The sequence below is a fragment of the Crassostrea angulata genome, chromosome 10 (genome assembly GCF_025612915.1).
Source record: "Crassostrea angulata isolate pt1a10 chromosome 10, ASM2561291v2, whole genome shotgun sequence".
In the NCBI taxonomy this organism is placed as follows: domain Eukaryota; kingdom Metazoa; phylum Mollusca; class Bivalvia; order Ostreida; family Ostreidae; genus Magallana; species Magallana angulata.
Window position 1 is genome coordinate 21,433,837 of NC_069120.1, and position 18,147 is coordinate 21,451,983.

The following is an 18,147-nucleotide window of genomic DNA, read 5'->3' on the forward strand; positions in this document are numbered from 1 at the left end:
GGATTAACAAAAATTTGAGATGCTTTTATCATTTCATTTGAGATATTATCTAGGCCAGGGCTTTTGCCCGATTTCAAAGAAGTAATGGCTTTTTGGATTTCAAGAGCTGTTATCCTAAAATCCAATTTGTTAAAAGAATTTACAGTTTTACTATTTAATAATTCGTTGATTTGTGATTCAATCGTGGTGATTCTGTTTTTATATTTTTCTGGTGTTTTGGATAAGGTAGTGAAGTAGTTAGACCATGTATCCCCATCTATGGCGTTTTCTATGTTAATTTTATTGCTATCAGTTTAGAGGGCACGAGCCTTGTTTACATGACAAAGAATTGTGAGCTCTGTATCTTACCTAAAACTCTACGAATGACACTTTTTACAAAATTTGTATAATATTCAAATACGAATTTAATACACAGAAGTTTCAAATTTGTTTGAAAAAAACCCCCACTGGATACAGATATTATTAAAATGTTATGCATTTGAATATTATACAAATTTTGTAACAATAAAAATTTTCTAGTTATTTGCATATTATGACCCATATGGATGAAAGGGGACCGCTATTAGTGTCTAGCATGATTGAAAATACATATAAAGGGGAGCAAAAATCTTATAAAAAGTGTTGGTACCAGAGTTTGTAATTTTTTTTATCAATATTGAAATTAATGAATATTTAAAAAAAATTTAAAATGTAAAAAAACATTACTTACTGGAAATGAGAAGAGGACACGTTTAATGTATGAAGAAATTGGAGTTGGTAATAGCATGTAAATGTCTTTATTGTCGCATTAATTGTATATGAAAATAATATACAATTAATTATTATATTAAATGATTCAGCGACGAATTTATACAGACGTATCAAATTGAGTGTAATCAAGCGATGATTTTAGTTCGAAGCCATAGCCGAACAAATTGAGAAACGCGGATGTTCATCGGACAATCTATTTTTAGTCCAATGTAGAGAAAAATCAAATGTTATATTGACCTCCTAGATCACATGCAGGTGAATATAACGTTTGATGTTTTTTTTTCGTAGACTGTTGAATATCAGCCAATCAGAGAGGTAGGAATTAATCAATCATATAATAAAAGCTGATATACACCCTAATTATCACAACCTAGACAGCGTAGTTTAGGAAAGATAACTTGTATGGAATTGGGACTTCGTATGGACTTTGTCGTTTTCGACAGTTTTTTAAACAACCTTCTTTAGCCATAGAATTTCGAACCCTGTCACTAGAAATTTCCTCTACTTTCACTCAGCGTTAATGCTCCTTATTCCCTCTGTAAAAGCCGTAACAACTTTTTAAAAACGAAAATACGAGAGAAAATATATAATTCTCTACATGGTTTTCATAATTTTCAATTTTATTGTCCCCGCCTTATATACTCCCCAAACCTCATTTACCCTCCCCCCCCCCTTTCACTCATAGTGATTTGAATACCTTAAATTTACTGACAATATATTGTCAGAAGCATTGTCGTAATTAGCTAGTTTGGTTATACATCTTATCATGATCTCTACCATATTTACAATGCAAATGACAAAAAGAAACTGTTTTTTACCTGGTATATATACCGGATATGAAATATTCGGACATCCCCTATTTTACTTACGACCGAATTCGCCTCTTTCGACAATTTACATTTAATATACATGTATCCTACATGTACTTCATTTATCTCATTTTCAATCCATCAAATCTATCTTGCTGAATACATTACATGTAATAAGATGTGCTCTTTTTTTTTAAATAAAAATTTAGTTTTCATTTATTACTTAACCGATTTTATTTGAAAAATTAAGAGTACACAAATATTTTAAATAACAGAAAAAGCATGTGCGTCAGCAAATTTGTGCGTATGTCAAACCAATTTCAAGTATTGCTATTATTTTTTTTTCAACAATGCAGCGTTTAGGGAAGATAACTTTGAGAGCCTTACATTTTTTAATTTTTTTCTCCTCTTAACTTGAGTTCAAGACCACGTGTTTGATCTAATTTTACGCAATTCTAAAATTTCAAAAGTGCTTTTTTCTGTTCAAATTCCATTCAACCTGTCAAAGTGACTTTGAATAAAAAGAGAAAAATAATAAGAGAAAAGTTTGACTGGGTGTTTTATTGACCCAACTTGTATATCGTTAATTTCTAATTTTCTCGCACCTGCACAAGTTCTAGAGCCCTGACAAAAGCCGCTGCTTCTGAATTAAATCGCCGTGTTCCCCCCTTCATGTCAAGATTTAAAAGTGATGTTGGATGAATGGTGTTGCCATCTTGAAGCATAATATAGTTCCCATGCAGTGTTTGGACCATCAAGAACGGCGAACGCGGGAGATATCGGGAAAGCATTGATGAAACAAGTCGTTTAGTGGGACGACGAGGCACTTGGACCAGGTGTGGAGATGTTTGAAGGGGACCTTGGTTTAATCGAAACCTGCCATTGAGGAGAAATTAGCTTAATTTAAAAGCTGATTTACTGTAGTTTCAGTCGGGCTTTGAACCGTAGGTAAACACGAGGGAGGATCCGAAAGGATATAGTCACCAACTGAAGATAAACACCGGGACAATTCTTGTGGGACTCAAGAGATGTTCAAAGTTTTAAATGTTACCGAGAGCTAATTAGCAAGGAAAATATTGCCTTAAACGTACTGTAACCTCTATTATCAAAAATTACAAGTAACGGCAAAGATAAAAAAGATTGCTTTTGGATTTAAGGATTGTTAGACATTAACTGAAACAATTTGGTAGGAAATAAAGATACGATCGGTTCCTATATTCCAATCTATAATGAACATGTCGGAAATGTGGTTTTTGTAAACTGTAAATCATACCAGACATGAGAAATGTCGGTTTACTTGTTAATAAAAATATTGAAACGGATAATGAGAACTCTTAGAAAAAAAGCGCAAATCCCCTGCGTATAAAATGTTACCTGAAGGTGTAAACATGAGCACGAGGTATTCGAATTCATGAGCCGAATCTGACAGGTGGCGAACCAATGAGGATGCGGGACGGGTGGAGTCAAGTTTTCTAGCTGCCTCGTGCTTCACAGTCTCTAATGAATATTTAAACACGTATTTATTTTAGCGTAATCGGGCAAAAACAAAACAAAAATCTATGTGCTTCATTGAGCATAAATTGAAAGTAACGTGTATACGTTGGAACATAATCACTATGTTGGCATGTGTAAATATAACGAACGTTTGAAATCTCTGTTCACAATACTGTGACTTTTAAATTGTCTAGGTGTCTTCTGACCAATATCTATGCCAGGTGTCCGCGGTGTAAGGTACTCTTGAATTCTCGAGTGTTTTGGGAGATTTTATTTTCTACGAAGAATGACACTGACTTATTACTCAAGTGACCTACCTGGGTGAAATATCTATATACCTTTGTTTTTCCCTCTTTTTTCTGGACTAATGTCAGTTATCACAAATTGAAAGCCGTATAGAGCCGATGGAGTCTTAAAGGAAGAAAGAACAACATGCCAAATAGTGGAAGACGGGAGACTACACTTATTATTTCTAGATAACGGTGTAAACTCGTGACTCTTTGTATGTATTTTTTATTTATTAATAATCGGGCTAAGAATGAATGGATTCTTTAAGACCTCGTCCATTAGAGAGAGTGTGATATTTATGTGTTGGTTTCTGATTCTGTGCGCTTGTATATCCGTATCCGGCAAAAAACAGAAAAATCAGAAAACGGTTTCACCATCGTCAAATCAAACGGAGGTCATCCAGAGGCTGTCCAACTTTTTTGGAATAGACAGAATTCCGGGCCGGATTTTCAGGAAACCCCCTCCGGATTACATGATAGATTTGTACAACAGTATAACGGACAGCGGGGGATTGATGAAGCGGGAAAGTCCCTATAAGGCGGACGTTATCCGAAGTTTTCCTGATAGACGTGAGTAGAGCTTCCGGTATAACTTTTTTTTTCTTGGTGAAGAAAGCAGTTTTTCTGTTTTTTCTATAGCGAGATATCTCTCATGAATTTCAAGATTAAATGCATTTATCTTGAATAAAATCACATGCGTAAGTGTGAAGATAGACAAAATTTCCCTTGGCGCGTTCTCCCATTGAGAGACGATTTCACAAATAAAAATTTTCCAATCTGTAGGAGATGTTGAAAGGAAAAAGAAAAAAAAATGTTAGATATAATATTCTGCTGGAGACCCCCGATAATGCTCATTTTATAGGCACCTGGTAATTTGTGTTGTGATAGGCATCATAATATTAGGTATATACTGTCTTAACCTTTGAAATTGACCCCCCGAGACACGCCGAGCCCTCGCCATTGTGGAATCAGACGAGATTTCATATTCAGTTTATTACGAACATTAGGCAGACAATCAATTTCAATAGACGACTTAGCTTCGTTTTTTAAACTCGTTTGAACTCCAATTATGCGATTTTATCTCTTTGTGACGGTTTCGAAAGGGATGTGCGATTTATGAGGGTTTTCTCTAAGCGCTCCGTCGCGTACGGAGCCAGTGGCTGTCCTATTTTGCAGTTCGATATCGCTATATCTTCGACAGTCTTTTTGACGCAAACGGGACAGTTGCTCCGAAACGGGTTGGGATTCCTAGGAGGACGTAAGCCTTCATGTTGTTTTGCGAACAAATGCGAGTAAAATTTATCTCACATTAATAAAGAAGTTTAATAGATTTATACTGTTGCATGTCATAAGTGAATTATTTAATAATGAGTATCTTTCTCGCGTCGGCGCTCCAGCGTATCCCGGAGATAAAGTTGTTTCTCATTATGGCTCATACCAGGTTCCCATTTCAAACCCCAGTGTTCAGTTTTCCTTTAGATATAAATGTCGTTGTAAGAATTCAGCTGTTGTGCAGCAATATCAAAATTAGCAGGAGCACAACGGACGGGCTTGTCTAGAATCAGTGCGCACTGTCGGTGTATAGTGTGCGCTGTCAATCTACATGCAGCGTGCACTGTCAATTTCATGTGATATAGTAGAAGTCGATTTTTATCCCAATAAACCAGCGGGGAGAATAAAATGAATCTTTGCGAGATGATTTTCAAATGGGTAACATGATTGAGTTTCTAGTAGATTCTGCACGAAGCCCTCAACCGCGAGACAAAGGGTGCTCGCCACACGCACTTGTATTCCCCAATTCCGATAATTGTCAACAATTTCTCACCTGTCAACAAGACAAATGAGTAAGAGGCCATCTTAATCGTCACTAGGTTACTGTGTGTATCAAGTTCCGCATCTTTTCCACATAATTTACCCGAACAGCTCTCTATATTTATTGGCTATCTATACCCATATCTCAGTCTCGCGAGGTTCTCTGTCTTATTGGATATGATAAAGTTGTTGCGTATAGAGGGCAGTGAATGTCCTAGCAGGGGATGAGACCGTATACATGAATTAACAGTCGCATTCGACACCCGCAGGTGTTAAAATTGTCAACACAGGTGTACAGATTCGCACGGTGTCTTGGCCAGATTTTAGATCCTTAAATCCCTGTATGTGCATTATGGAAGATTAAGCAAAACGGGCAAATTTCTACGGAAAATTTCACTTTTCAAAAGTTTCGATGAGGCCTCAGCTCAAATTGTATTAGAATGTTAATCTGTTATAGCGCTGCAGCTACGATACATGTCGTCGGCTGTCCACGTTAATACAGGTGGTTCCTTTAATGCATTGTAATTTAAGAGGGGAACAAAAGTAGAGAAAGTTGTATTGTGCTGAAAACCATCTGTGAAGAAATTTGATTTCTGCTGTTCAAATAATAAGTCTTGTAAAGGGACCACCTCGCACGCACGACTCCCATTTATATTGTGAGCGGATGAATGCGATACCCTTCATAGTGTGCCTATATTCGGTTTGATGTCGATGGTTATCTTAGATATCAGGTGTGAAACATATATATAGACCAAATTACAATGTTATCAAGCCCCCAGTTTATTAAATATTAGCAGTTTGTATTTATAAATAACTTCATTGAGGATATAAGAGTTTCATGCGTACAAAAATTCCAGGCCAGATTATTTTAAAAATCGACTCACTGTTCTAATTAAAACAAAATGTGATATTTTATTAATAATCGGCGTTCTCAGGGGGGCAAATTCACGCATAGTTAAAGTTAACCTGCAAGTGCAAACGAAGACACAGATTAACATCTCAGGTCAAAACCAAACCGTGTGGAATTCACCTTTCCGCGTGTTATTAATCGCTGGTAGGTTTGAAAGATGTCGCGAGGACCTTGTTTGGACTGTTGAACGTCGCTGATCCACGCGTATTCTCTCATCCTCCGGGGCATGCAGGCGAAACCCGGTCTCTTAAACACTCAAATAATTGGCCAAAACGTACTGGAGACTACATTCCTTCAGCATACAACCCGAAACCAAACTTGATACTTATTGAGCGGTTGCAATACCAAACTTTACATGCATACTTTATCTATTTATTTGTCGGTGTTATTTACAATCATGCTTAAAACCAGTGCTTGAGAATTACTTTTATTTCAGCAGTTTAATGATTAGTGTTTCGAGTTTCTGTCAGCAGCATGTTTTGTTTTCTATGGAATTACATCAGCAGCTATTTCTTTAATTGTTGATGGGCGTCGCCTCTATCAAGATACGCATGTACATTGATATCAATCATATTCATATTACTTAAAAAATGAAAAACGATTGAAAATTGAAACATATACATATAACTGGTATTGATTACATTTTCCCGTTAGTAGGGTGTGAATGAATAAATTTATCTGTGTATGACAAATGCATATAAAATGGTGGGCGGAGGGGTGTAGTTTTACGTACGGAAGTGAAAAGTCGACATGACAAAGCATTTAAAAGTCAAAACAATTAAAAGTTTATCTCAAGATTACTATACATGAACGAGCGGAAATCATATCTACTAATATCATGTTACACTATCGCATTTCATCTTACTTCATAGATGAAAACGGAGGTTAAATATTTAAACTTAAAATACCATATCCAAGTGCGAACGGCCAGAATTATACTGTATCGATAAATATGATAAAAATTTAACGCAAATAAAAATTTCCCGCTACCCCATCCCCCAAACCTATCTCCCCAAAATTTCAATATAATCTGATGTCATTTATTGAATAAAGAAAAAAATAGTCCGTATTAAAATCTTAATTTGACTCTCGAATGCCGTTTCATTTATCCATTGTGTAATAATTTGGCGCAGTATTCATGATGTATGAAGTTCCGTTCTCTCTGCAAGCGGCATATACAAAGCAGGCTATAGTTCATTTGACACCAACAGTTTGTAGGGTACTTCATAATAGTTTGTAAACATATTTATATTGTATGGTAAACACGTTTAAACAACCTTTGACTTCAATGGATTTTTTTCCAATTTGGATTTCAATGCTCTAACATCACAGGTGCGCAAGAAGCCCTTTTTCCAGAAAGTCTTTAATATGCCACAGATGAACCAACGCAAATAAGAAGTGATTTTCTACCTTTGAATGCCTTTAGATTGGGATTAACATATCGTTGTGAAACTTTTCATGGGTTTAATGATTCTCATTTGCAAACGGAACAACATGTATAAGGGAAAAGTCCTTAAATCAAACTGATATACCAGTTATAGCTAGTTCAAATCTTCGAAATGTTAGAGAAATCAAGTCTTATTGAAATTATTTTACTATTCGTGTACAAGTACTTGGGAACTAAATTCTATCCGTCGAACGGAAGAATTTTTGCATCCCCACCTGTGACGTGACATCTTTTTGATGTATAGTATTATGTTTTACCAGCAAGATTTTATCAAACTCTGACCCACCCATGTTTTCTTGCAAAAGTTAGTATGACATCCCAAAATTAAGAAATCTCGACAGAAATTATAATTTGTTATACTCGTGTCTTGTTATCACTTGCTTTGGCTGGGTTTAGTTTGACGGAAAAGGACACCCACGAGCTTTCCTCAAAACTTGCATAATGAACAACAAAACATTCTTATCTTCTTTTGCTAGAGAGTTGATATCATTTTTCTGCTGTGTATACGATGAGAAAAAGACAATAAAATGCTAGTGATCTTTCGGCGAGGTACTCGTATTTCACTCTTTACATCCAAGCCAGAGATTACTTTTCAGCCGATTTCTGCCGTTGGAAAGAAAACTTGTGAGCCTTAAATAATTTATATCAGGTCTGCAATTTTGCAAAATTGGCGTTTTCGTTGGGTATAATGAAAACGATTAGAGGGCGATAAGACTATAAGAAAAAGACAAAACAGTGTGCAAAGACTAAACACATTAGTGACTCGGATTGCGTTGGATGAGTAGTTAAAGTGTCTAGACAGACGCACGGTGTTAATCAAATCAGAGAGGAAAGCATATACATCGCTTCTTATAACAAAACAAGAAAACAATAGGTGATTGACATGTTTCAACATCTTTTTAATTCGAGCAGCCTTGACTTGAATTATTTCTGATCCGATAAAACACATCAGAAAGATAACAGGAAGTAAACTCTTAAAGATGATCAGCATCTCTGCGGGAAGACGCTTGAAAAAAAGGCGACGCCTCGTGCGGGTGATCCTTCCTTAATTTCCGTGGGATTACATTCATGCTTGTTAGCAGTGGTAGATTGATCTACTTATACCTCTATCCATTACACTTTAGCAATGGATACATGTACTTTGCTTTCGTTAGCGACAAATTTTAATAAAACCATATGGTTTGTTGTAAACCATTCTTTGAAAACCAGTTGGAGGACTTCGCAGGGCCAAAAAAAGAAAAGATTTAAAAAAAATAAATAATAGCACATTTTAACCGAAAAATACGCGAATATTGGATATTTTATATAGCATTCCATTAGATAACACATAGTTTGTCATGATCATTAATGTCCGATAATTCTATGGAATTTTATCGACAACCGGAGACTGTGAGAGATTTCAATTGTCCTCTGACAATTATATAAATATTGAAGCAATATTTATAATGGTGAACGTATCGAATTTTTGACACATTTAATGTTTCTGACTGTTGATACCACAAGGCGTATAAATGTAAATAAATACGGGTGGGGTTTGCTAAATTCTTTATTATTTTCTAATCTCTAAAACTGACTTGCATTAGGTGATCGTGGGATTGTTATGAAAAATGGATTTACGGAGAAGTATAATAATCGAACGTACTGCAAGAGAAAACCTGCACTCCCCATAAAAACCTGGAACGAGATATTTTGACAGAAAAATCAATTTGAATAACTTTTTATGATTAATGAATTTTATACACAATACCCGCAAAATTATCATGCGCTGGTCAAAGATCATTAATCTGGGGGAATGCGCGAGGAGAAACGAGAGGTAGAAAAAAAATGAAATCCGAATTTTACAGGTGGTGTTATTAACCGTGATATTCATTTGAATAAGTATTCCGGGTCTGAATGAAGAAGCCCTCGAACCGAACACTGTGTATACAGGTTATATAAAAGAGTCTCAATATTTTGATAGTTGTAAACAAGATTCAATAGAAAGCATTTGCATTATCCTGGAACAGGTGTGGAGAAATACTTATCTCACACTTATCTAATAATATAACACCTGGATAGAGTAGGCAAGCATTGTCCGGACCTCTCACCAGTTCTCATTTTCTTTGATGTATGGGGTTTCATTCACAATTTTGTAAATCGAAATTGAATTTAGCTATCGTAAGGGGGGATTTTAGCGTATGTTTGTTTGGATTTTTAATTAAGGTTAGGAATGGAGATCTTGTACAGCAATAAAACTGATGAGCTTATTGAGTCTTTAAGAATTACTATATCTGAAACAAGGTTCATATTTTTTTTTTTACTTTTTGGCCAACCCCCGGCTTGAAATCATTTTACTTCACAAATATATCGACGTTCATGACCCAAATTAGGAAATTGGTCAATGACGTCATATACATGTACATAATGTTATTTTCTACCATTTGGTTTAATCGAACAATAAATGCCATATTCATTGGGTCATGTGGACAGCAGGGTTGCTTCCAGATATAATATGCTGCTGGTGTAATTATTTTGCTAAATAACGAACTCTTGTAACTCATACGAATATTTGTACTGTAGTGTGTAAATGGAACTATACTGTAGTCATTGTCTTGCTGTAGTACATTTTCGTAGAAGGAAAAGCTCTATCTTTTATATCAGAAGTTTCTACAACTAATCGCAATTTTGACTTAATTCTCCGAGTTCCGTATTTTCAATGCTTGCTACATGTAGATGCATCGATCGGTCGCGAAAATGGAAGCGAAAATAGTCCACGAAAACTTGGCCTCATAGTGAGATACCATGTAAACAAATCTTTGATATAGTTATTTTAAAAAAAACCCACATATTTTGAACGCATTTTAAAAGTAGCTTAAAAAGAAGTTCAAAAATGCGTATTAACATGCGCTAGCAAATTTATTAGAAAATAAATTCGGTTTTCAAAATACATGTAATATACTCATCAGTAAATGTACCAAAATCAACTTGCAAAGTGGTTGCAATTAGAAACTGCACTTGGTCCATCATACGAGGTTGTTGCAATGAAATATTCTTCATATACCACATTGGAAGGTGGTTGCAATGATTAAGTGAACTTGGACCTCCTTTCCTCAATGATTCCATATTTGGATTACACAGAATCGTAGATTTTGTTTTGTACTTTATGTTAAACCGTTGCTTCACTTACTCATCACAACACTGGAGTTGGCCACTGCTCTTGTTTCCTAATTATGAATAATTCCTTATAATCGTACTCTTGTTATAAATAATATGATATACGAGCCCCTGTCTTTGTTTTCCCCCACTACCCAGCGGCGACGTCTAGTTACGCAATTAGTGTGTGCTGATGTTAATTAAGCAATGGGGTGATTTTTATGCGGGGTTCATGGTTTGCTCTTTTTAACTCATTATTCATAAAATTCAAAACTTTATGATTCATTTCCCCATTCAAAACCCCCATTGTCGTTTTAAAACAAATTGAATAAAACGTTTAGTGTTGGCGAACACGATTAGTCATTGCCGTTTAATTAAACAGTGTTTATCTGTTCTATCATAAGCGCCTTTGACAATTCCATGTGATATACATGCAATAATTTACTATGTTTATCAAAAACATTGCTGGTACGGGGACATTACACTCAAATTACGAATGAGATTACACTCGAAATCACGCATAGTGCTGCATTTCACAACACAGGCTTTTAATAGATTTTACCTTAAATATATTAAGCCCGATATTTTACATCTAGATATTTGCGGATCTTTTTTTCTATTTTGACATCAATGTATTAAGAAAATCACAACTTGAAAAATGGAATTTTTGAAATAATTTGAGTGCACATTTCCCAGAAACACGGGACTTGGAATCTGTTAATGCCTTGATGCCAGACACTAAGTCAGTGGTGAAAAGCGACGAGCACAGATACCGACTGAGATATATCTAAAATTTCATTCAAGAAAATAAATTCTCACTGCGTTACCCGTGTCTATATGATCATGTACACGATAGGCTTTGTGTGCCTGATAAAAATCGTTTGATTGAGGTACAATATACATCTAAGAAATCCATTTGATTCCATGTTTTTCAATATCTTATCACGACCTTAGTCTGTAAACTCGAGCTATCTCGTTCCGATGATCCTCTCGGCGATAACTCGCATGACCTCTTAATTAGGGTTTCCGTTTTGATGATTCAAAACAAGGCGTATCCCTTCCCATTAAGACACATTTATTCCGCAGCATCTTTAAAAAGCCCATTTTATGGACCTTTTTTAGTGCGAATACGTTAGTTATGTGATATTTCATGGATCGCTAATACCTAGCCGTATTTATACTTGAAAATTTAATATCGCGAAATTTAAGTGAGATAGAGTATTAGTCGGTACTGAGGATTATCGTTCTATTCAAGTAAGGTTGCTGGATTTTCTTCTTGTCAGATTGTGCAGATCTTGCATCACACAAATTATCGGTATCTCAGGTGTGATCCTACCTGGCAATTTTTAGTAGTTTCATACATGGGATGCGTCCAGAGCAAAGGTTGTTTTTGCAATTGCATTTTCAACACACTGTTTAATGCTCGGTTGCGTTGCACTAAATGCGTACTCCCTGTGCATTCAAATTTTTATGAAAGATAAAAGTAAAAAACAAATAGTAAAAAGAAATCAGTTATCTACACCATTGATAACAAACAGCCTTTTTCTTTCAATGGAACTATTAAGGAGCGTTTGTATTATAACAAAGCAATGATATTATGTTGTTGGCGATAGATGTACCAAGCTATAGTCTCCTTCCTGTAACATCGTAATTTGGTGATCAAGTCTCTACTTTTATATCAATCATATATGAAACGGGGAATTCCTTTGAATATATTAAAGCAATATCAATGACAAGTTCATTGTATAAACATTAATTTGAGAGTTAAAAGAAAATAAATAATCGCACGTCCGCATGGCTCCACAGAGCCCCTGGAGAATAAGTGTAAAGTGATCTCACATTTTAACTTGTAATTAATAATTTTCCTTAAAGGAGCTGTAAATGATTAAATAATTACTGTTAAGACAGGCGGATAATGAGAGCAAGTTCTTTCTAATATTACACTTCTTGAGCGATGGATATCAAAGGATATCTGCTTTCTAGGCGCAAATGAAATTAACATGTGTCATTCAAAGCTGTTGGTTTCGTACTTTACGTACAAACTAGAAAAAATAACCACGTTTTTTTTTTCTTTTTCAGAGTGGAACCAGTCAATGCATTTCCATTATAACATATCATATCTTTCGGAAAGGGAGAAAATTCTAGCTGCAGAATTCCATGTTTTTAAAATGCGTCCAGCTCCTCCCAAATTTAAGGAGTCTAAACCTCCTTACGTCATTGAGGTAATTTACAATCCATTTTCACTGCACTTATGACACATTGTCCTCATTTTCTCACAAATAAATGTGAAATTTTGGCTCTATTGTTTAATTTTTTGTTGTATTATTTATCTTAAGTAACAAAAAATTTACCGACGTCATCAACTTGATAATACTGAAGTTGCCATCATTTTTTGATACGTCACAGTTCGACCGACCGCATACTGATTGAACATAAGGTTAATATTGCTGTTGGTTGTATTTTCAGATAAAGATTTATCAAGTTCTTGATCCCTCAAATATATATTCAATAAATGGATTAAAACTTTTGGATGCGAGGAGAATAAGTGCTCTGGGGCATGGATGGTATGTGTTCAGCGTAAAGAAAGCAGTGGAAGCCTGGGTGAATGGCACCGCAGAGAATCATGGTATTTATCACGTGACACGAAAAAAACTCTCATGCAAAGGCTTTACCGAACATTTGATGATTGAATTTAGCTATTAAATGTGGCATTATATTGTAGGTTTCCTTGTTTCTACGACTTCTGTGATTGGCCATGAAGTAAACGGAAGTTACGTCAGATTTGCCCAACGTCATCAACACCACGATAGTAAACAACCAATATTGGTTGTGTACACAGATGATGGAATGTCGAGACATCCCAACTACATTTCACCAAATGATGAAGGCAAGAATTTGCATTCTTTACCAACGCGATTTCAAGAAAAGCATTTATTCTTTGCGTTTGCTTTAGGACTCGTTCGTTGACATTTGAACACGACCTTTCAGATGTGAAATATGGGTTATGATGATTTTACAATTGCTAGTATATATATATATTTTTTACGAATTATAAAAGACCGCTTTCTCGAGGCAGCGCGTTGCAATATTGCATTTCAACGTCCACTTCATCACGATTATTGATATTAAATGCTATATACATTGTAGATCAATTTTATGATTTTTTAGCTCTACTTCCTTAGTTTGCTGGAATTACTTAGTATACCGAACAACTTAACCCGGAATAAAAAAAATAGATCATCGTCCCATACATATTTGTTTCTGACTGATGCCTGTTTTACAATTACCACGAACATGTGATATTCCTTTGAATAAATACATTCGACGCCTTTTAAAACAAATACTTTATCGCCAGAGCGGCATCAAAGAAATCGGTGATATTAACCACACACTTCGGCTTCAATATGAATTGATGGATCCTTAGATATCACACCAGATCCGATTCATCCTGTCTAGCTCATGTGTACGCCATCCGCTGATTTACTTTTCTGTACATTTGAGGGTGTAAAACAAATAAATAATTACCTAATCATTAAAAGCAATTTAATTACATCATTTTCACATGTAGAAGGCTCTTCTCATTCCGGCATTTATTTGGATTGTTCAAAAGTACACAGAATTGGAATTTAGTTGTTTAGATGATGGTGCACAGAGAGAGAGAGAGAGAGAGAGAGAGAGAGAGAGAGAGAGAGAGAGAGAGAGAGAGAGAGAGAGAGAGAGAGAGAATTGAATGATAATGCAAAACTCGGATAATGTTTTAAAAATCACTACAGAATTATACCTCGTTTAATATCTTAGGGACTTCTATATAATCAATTGATCCTAATCAAATGGAAGATTCTTATCAGAACTGTCAGATAACAGAAAATTCTTATAATCAAAGACGACAGACAAAACTACTTCATTTAGTCGTGAAAGAATATCGGTGCACTTTTCGAGTTGACCTCTTGTTAAGGTCACATTCCTTGCTTCCAAACTTATTTTGAACGTATTTACAGCGCCGATTCTATCTCTGAGATTTCTTCAGCAGATACCATCAACGCTGTATATTTATGGATTTAGAAAAAATAATGAAAAAATATAGCTGATCTGTATCTTGTTGACTCTGTTTTAATTGACAAGATCGACAAAAGCCAGTCATTTGTGATAGCTATCCGATTAAAATGGCGGCCCGGAACGGTTCCTTAATGACGTAATTACGAAACGAGGATATTTCATATAAAATCAACGACATCATTTTTGTGATGAGCGCAGATTTTATTAGACAGGGAAATCGAGATTTTTAGAACTTGTATAGTATGTGATACGGGTACCCTTTCTACAACTATTGCAACATTGTAGTCATTTTTAAAACTCTAGTATCATTGCAGGTGAATGAATTCTTCGTCGAGGAGTTAAAATTACAATGATGTTACGAAACCTACTATAGTGATTAACGAACGAAAAAAAATGTCTCTTAGAATTGAACTCGGTCATGTATTGCCTACATAACTAAAAACTACTCACATTACGTAAGAACTATGTTGCGTTAATGTCCTCTAAACACATTCCATAATTAGGACTAAATTATGGGTTCTGAGTTTTGGCCAATCTTTAACATGCAAAATGCCCTATGATTGGCATTGTTGTAGCAAAATTGCATAAGATTTCCGTCAGTCTGATTTAAACTGCTCCCTAGTTTTAGCTGACCTTTTGCAAAACGATCAAATTTCGGAAATATGGTTAATTAATTTAATTCCTTTCCGAAAAAAAATTCCCCCTCGGTGTGTATCATGCGAAAACCACAAATGCAAAAACAGTCTAAATGCATTAATATTGTTCATGTTGATTTGGCCAAAATATATATTTCTATGGTTGGAATATTTGCAACGTAGTTGAATATCATGGTTAGTAATTCAACTCTCTTCTTAATATTTCTTGATCTTGCTTATTTCAGATTATTTACAAATAAAAGAAGATATTGCGAAGAAAGAAAGAGCAAGGTTAAGGAATTTCAAACAAGTTGTTAGACTCTTAAACGAGAAAGATAGAGACGAATATTACAATGAACATCTTCAGAAACTTTTGGGAAACACCACGTTAGCGAGAAAAAGAAGAAGTACAGAGGAAGGAAACAGTAAAAATTCTAGTAAAATTAACACTGTGCAAAAGACTCGCAAAAAGCGAAGGCGTCTCTCCAAAGAAGAGCGCAAGAAACGCAGGGAGGAAAGAAAAAGACGGAAGAACAAGAAAAAGGGTAAAAAGGGGAAAGGAAAGCGAGCTTTGGATTTCCGGTATAATCGCAAAAGACGAAGTTGTGCAAAACATGAAATGTACGTTGATTTCGACGAAATAGGATGGTCTGGGTGGATTATATCCCCAAAAGGTTACAACGCTTATCACTGTAAAGGAGCCTGCCCTTTTCCTTTGGGACAGAGTCAAAAACCTACAAATCATGCAACAGTTCAAAGCATTGTCCACGCTCTAAAAGTGGGCAACGATGTTTCCACGCCGTGTTGTGTACCCAACAAACTATACTCGATCAGTCTTCTTTACTTTGATGACGATGAAAATGTCATCCTCAAACAGTACGACGACATGGTCGCAGCAAGTTGTGGATGTCACTGAAACAATCGCGGGAAACCGGACTAGTGCATATCACTCGGAAAGCTGTACTGGCCAAACTATCCGTCAGGTGTCGCTCCAGATGACGTACTTACAATGTTTCAGCGTGCGAATGCGAGGGAAAAAAGCCGACACAGAATTCAATAAACTTAAAAAATGATGACGAGATTAGACATTTGTGATAGCGATTTATTGGTTCCCCATAAAAAAGATATGTGCGAATATTTTCATAATTGATTTCATGGTGAAACAATTTTCAAAGATTTTTAAGAGAAAACAGGTCGACGACTGCTCGAAGAATATAAAATCAATGGTGTGTCAAATTTATAAGGACTAAAGTAACAAGGTGTAAAAAAGGGCATCCCAGGCGATAAAAAAAAACTTTTGAAAAAAGCAGTCTGAACCAAACTGAAAAAAAACAGGGAACACGTTGAAAAAAGGTCATAAACGAAACTTTATGAGATTAAATTGCGAAAGCTCGTTTGAATGTATTTAAGATATTGTAGGAGAGAGAGAGAGAGAGAGAGAGAGAGAGAGAGAGAGAGAGAGAGAGAGAGAGAGAGAGAGATATTGTGTTAGTTGCTGTATTAATGTTTGTTTGCAATGTTAAAATGACTTGTATTAAAATCATAAGATTCATATAATTGCCATTGCCCCCTATGTTAGTACATACTAGTATCTGTAGGATGAAAAGATTAGAAAAATAATGAAATACTGAAGTCATTCGTATACAAAGACAAAATGCGTGCTAATGCCTTCTTTATACATGAACATTCCTTTTAGTAAGCTACATTTCAGATCATTAACAATTTTATCGGAGTAGAAACAAAAATGTCAAAACGTAAGAAAAATATTTACATTCGTAGATTTTGAGAGACTTCAACAATGTTTTCTTGTTGCTTGATGTTATTATTCTTGTTTATTGCTATATTATAAACAAGTATTTTTGTAGCTGAATATATGTGTGTGAGACGTAAAGGCGGTTGTCTGTGTTATAAAAATTCAAAGATGTGTTTTTCGTCGTTAAAAAATGTTCAAAGCCGTACTTTGCATTTCTCTGTTTGAACCTATGTAAAAAATATGTTGTTACTATTGTACATAAATAAAAAAAGAAAGCTGCTATCAGATTGTCATCTTTTCCGGGGCTTTATTTTTGGCGGTGTAGTTTCGCAGCATTTTGCTGCATGATAGTCGCAGACGAACTGTCCATCGAAGCAGACGATAACGTAAGATCCAGGATGGATTAAAGATTTAAATGTTCTATTAATCACTAGAGAATTAAAGAATGTCTTCTATCTTCAAAAGTACAGGTATGTTTCGTAAATTTGATGGGATTATTAAAAATCAATTACGTCGACAATTGCAATCTGATAAATCGAAACATTGCTCAAATCAAAAGGTTTGATGTTACACACAAGGCGCCATTGCTATGAAATAATTTCATTAATCCTGAAGTCCCTGGTACAATAAAATACAAAATCCGTGTGATATTTCATTTGCAGGAGACTACACGGGAAACTATAGAGAAACCCTACGGCACACGGGTATATATTTACCTGAATATCACTTTCAATAATATCTCTCTCTCTCTCTCTCATATCAGTGAACGTATACAATGTAATTTACTAAAACATTTTTGGATTATATATGCGGGTTTGAATGAAGGTGGGTAGCACTGCAAAAAAAAAATACATGTACATAACCAAAGTTAGTGGCTCATGTAAACTCACTGCAGCCTTCATAGCCTGTATGAAACATCTATGACAGCATTTTTATATCTACATCGATCTCGGATTCATTTAATCAATTATCTATAAAAAGTGAGTAAAAATATGTAAATTAGCATCACAATCAATCAGCACGTTACGCAGAAGGGACAGCCAATTTTCCCATATATGTGAA

The 18,147-nt window shown here is 35.3% G+C and overlaps 1 protein-coding gene across 1 annotated transcript; it reads left to right on the plus strand.

Annotated features, from left to right (window-relative positions):
* Positions 1-3,037: 3,037 nt before the first annotated feature.
* LOC128167753 (bone morphogenetic protein 2-B-like) lies at positions 3,038-17,361 on the plus strand. The gene is made up of 5 exons (XM_052833644.1): positions 3,038-3,910; positions 12,721-12,863; positions 13,108-13,267; positions 13,364-13,528; positions 15,578-17,361. Exons 1-5 carry the CDS (start codon positions 3,592-3,594, stop codon positions 16,246-16,248), a joined length of 1,458 nt encoding a protein of 485 aa, XP_052689604.1. The 5' UTR covers positions 3,038-3,591; the 3' UTR covers positions 16,249-17,361.
* The last annotated feature ends 786 nt before the right edge of the window (positions 17,362-18,147 follow it).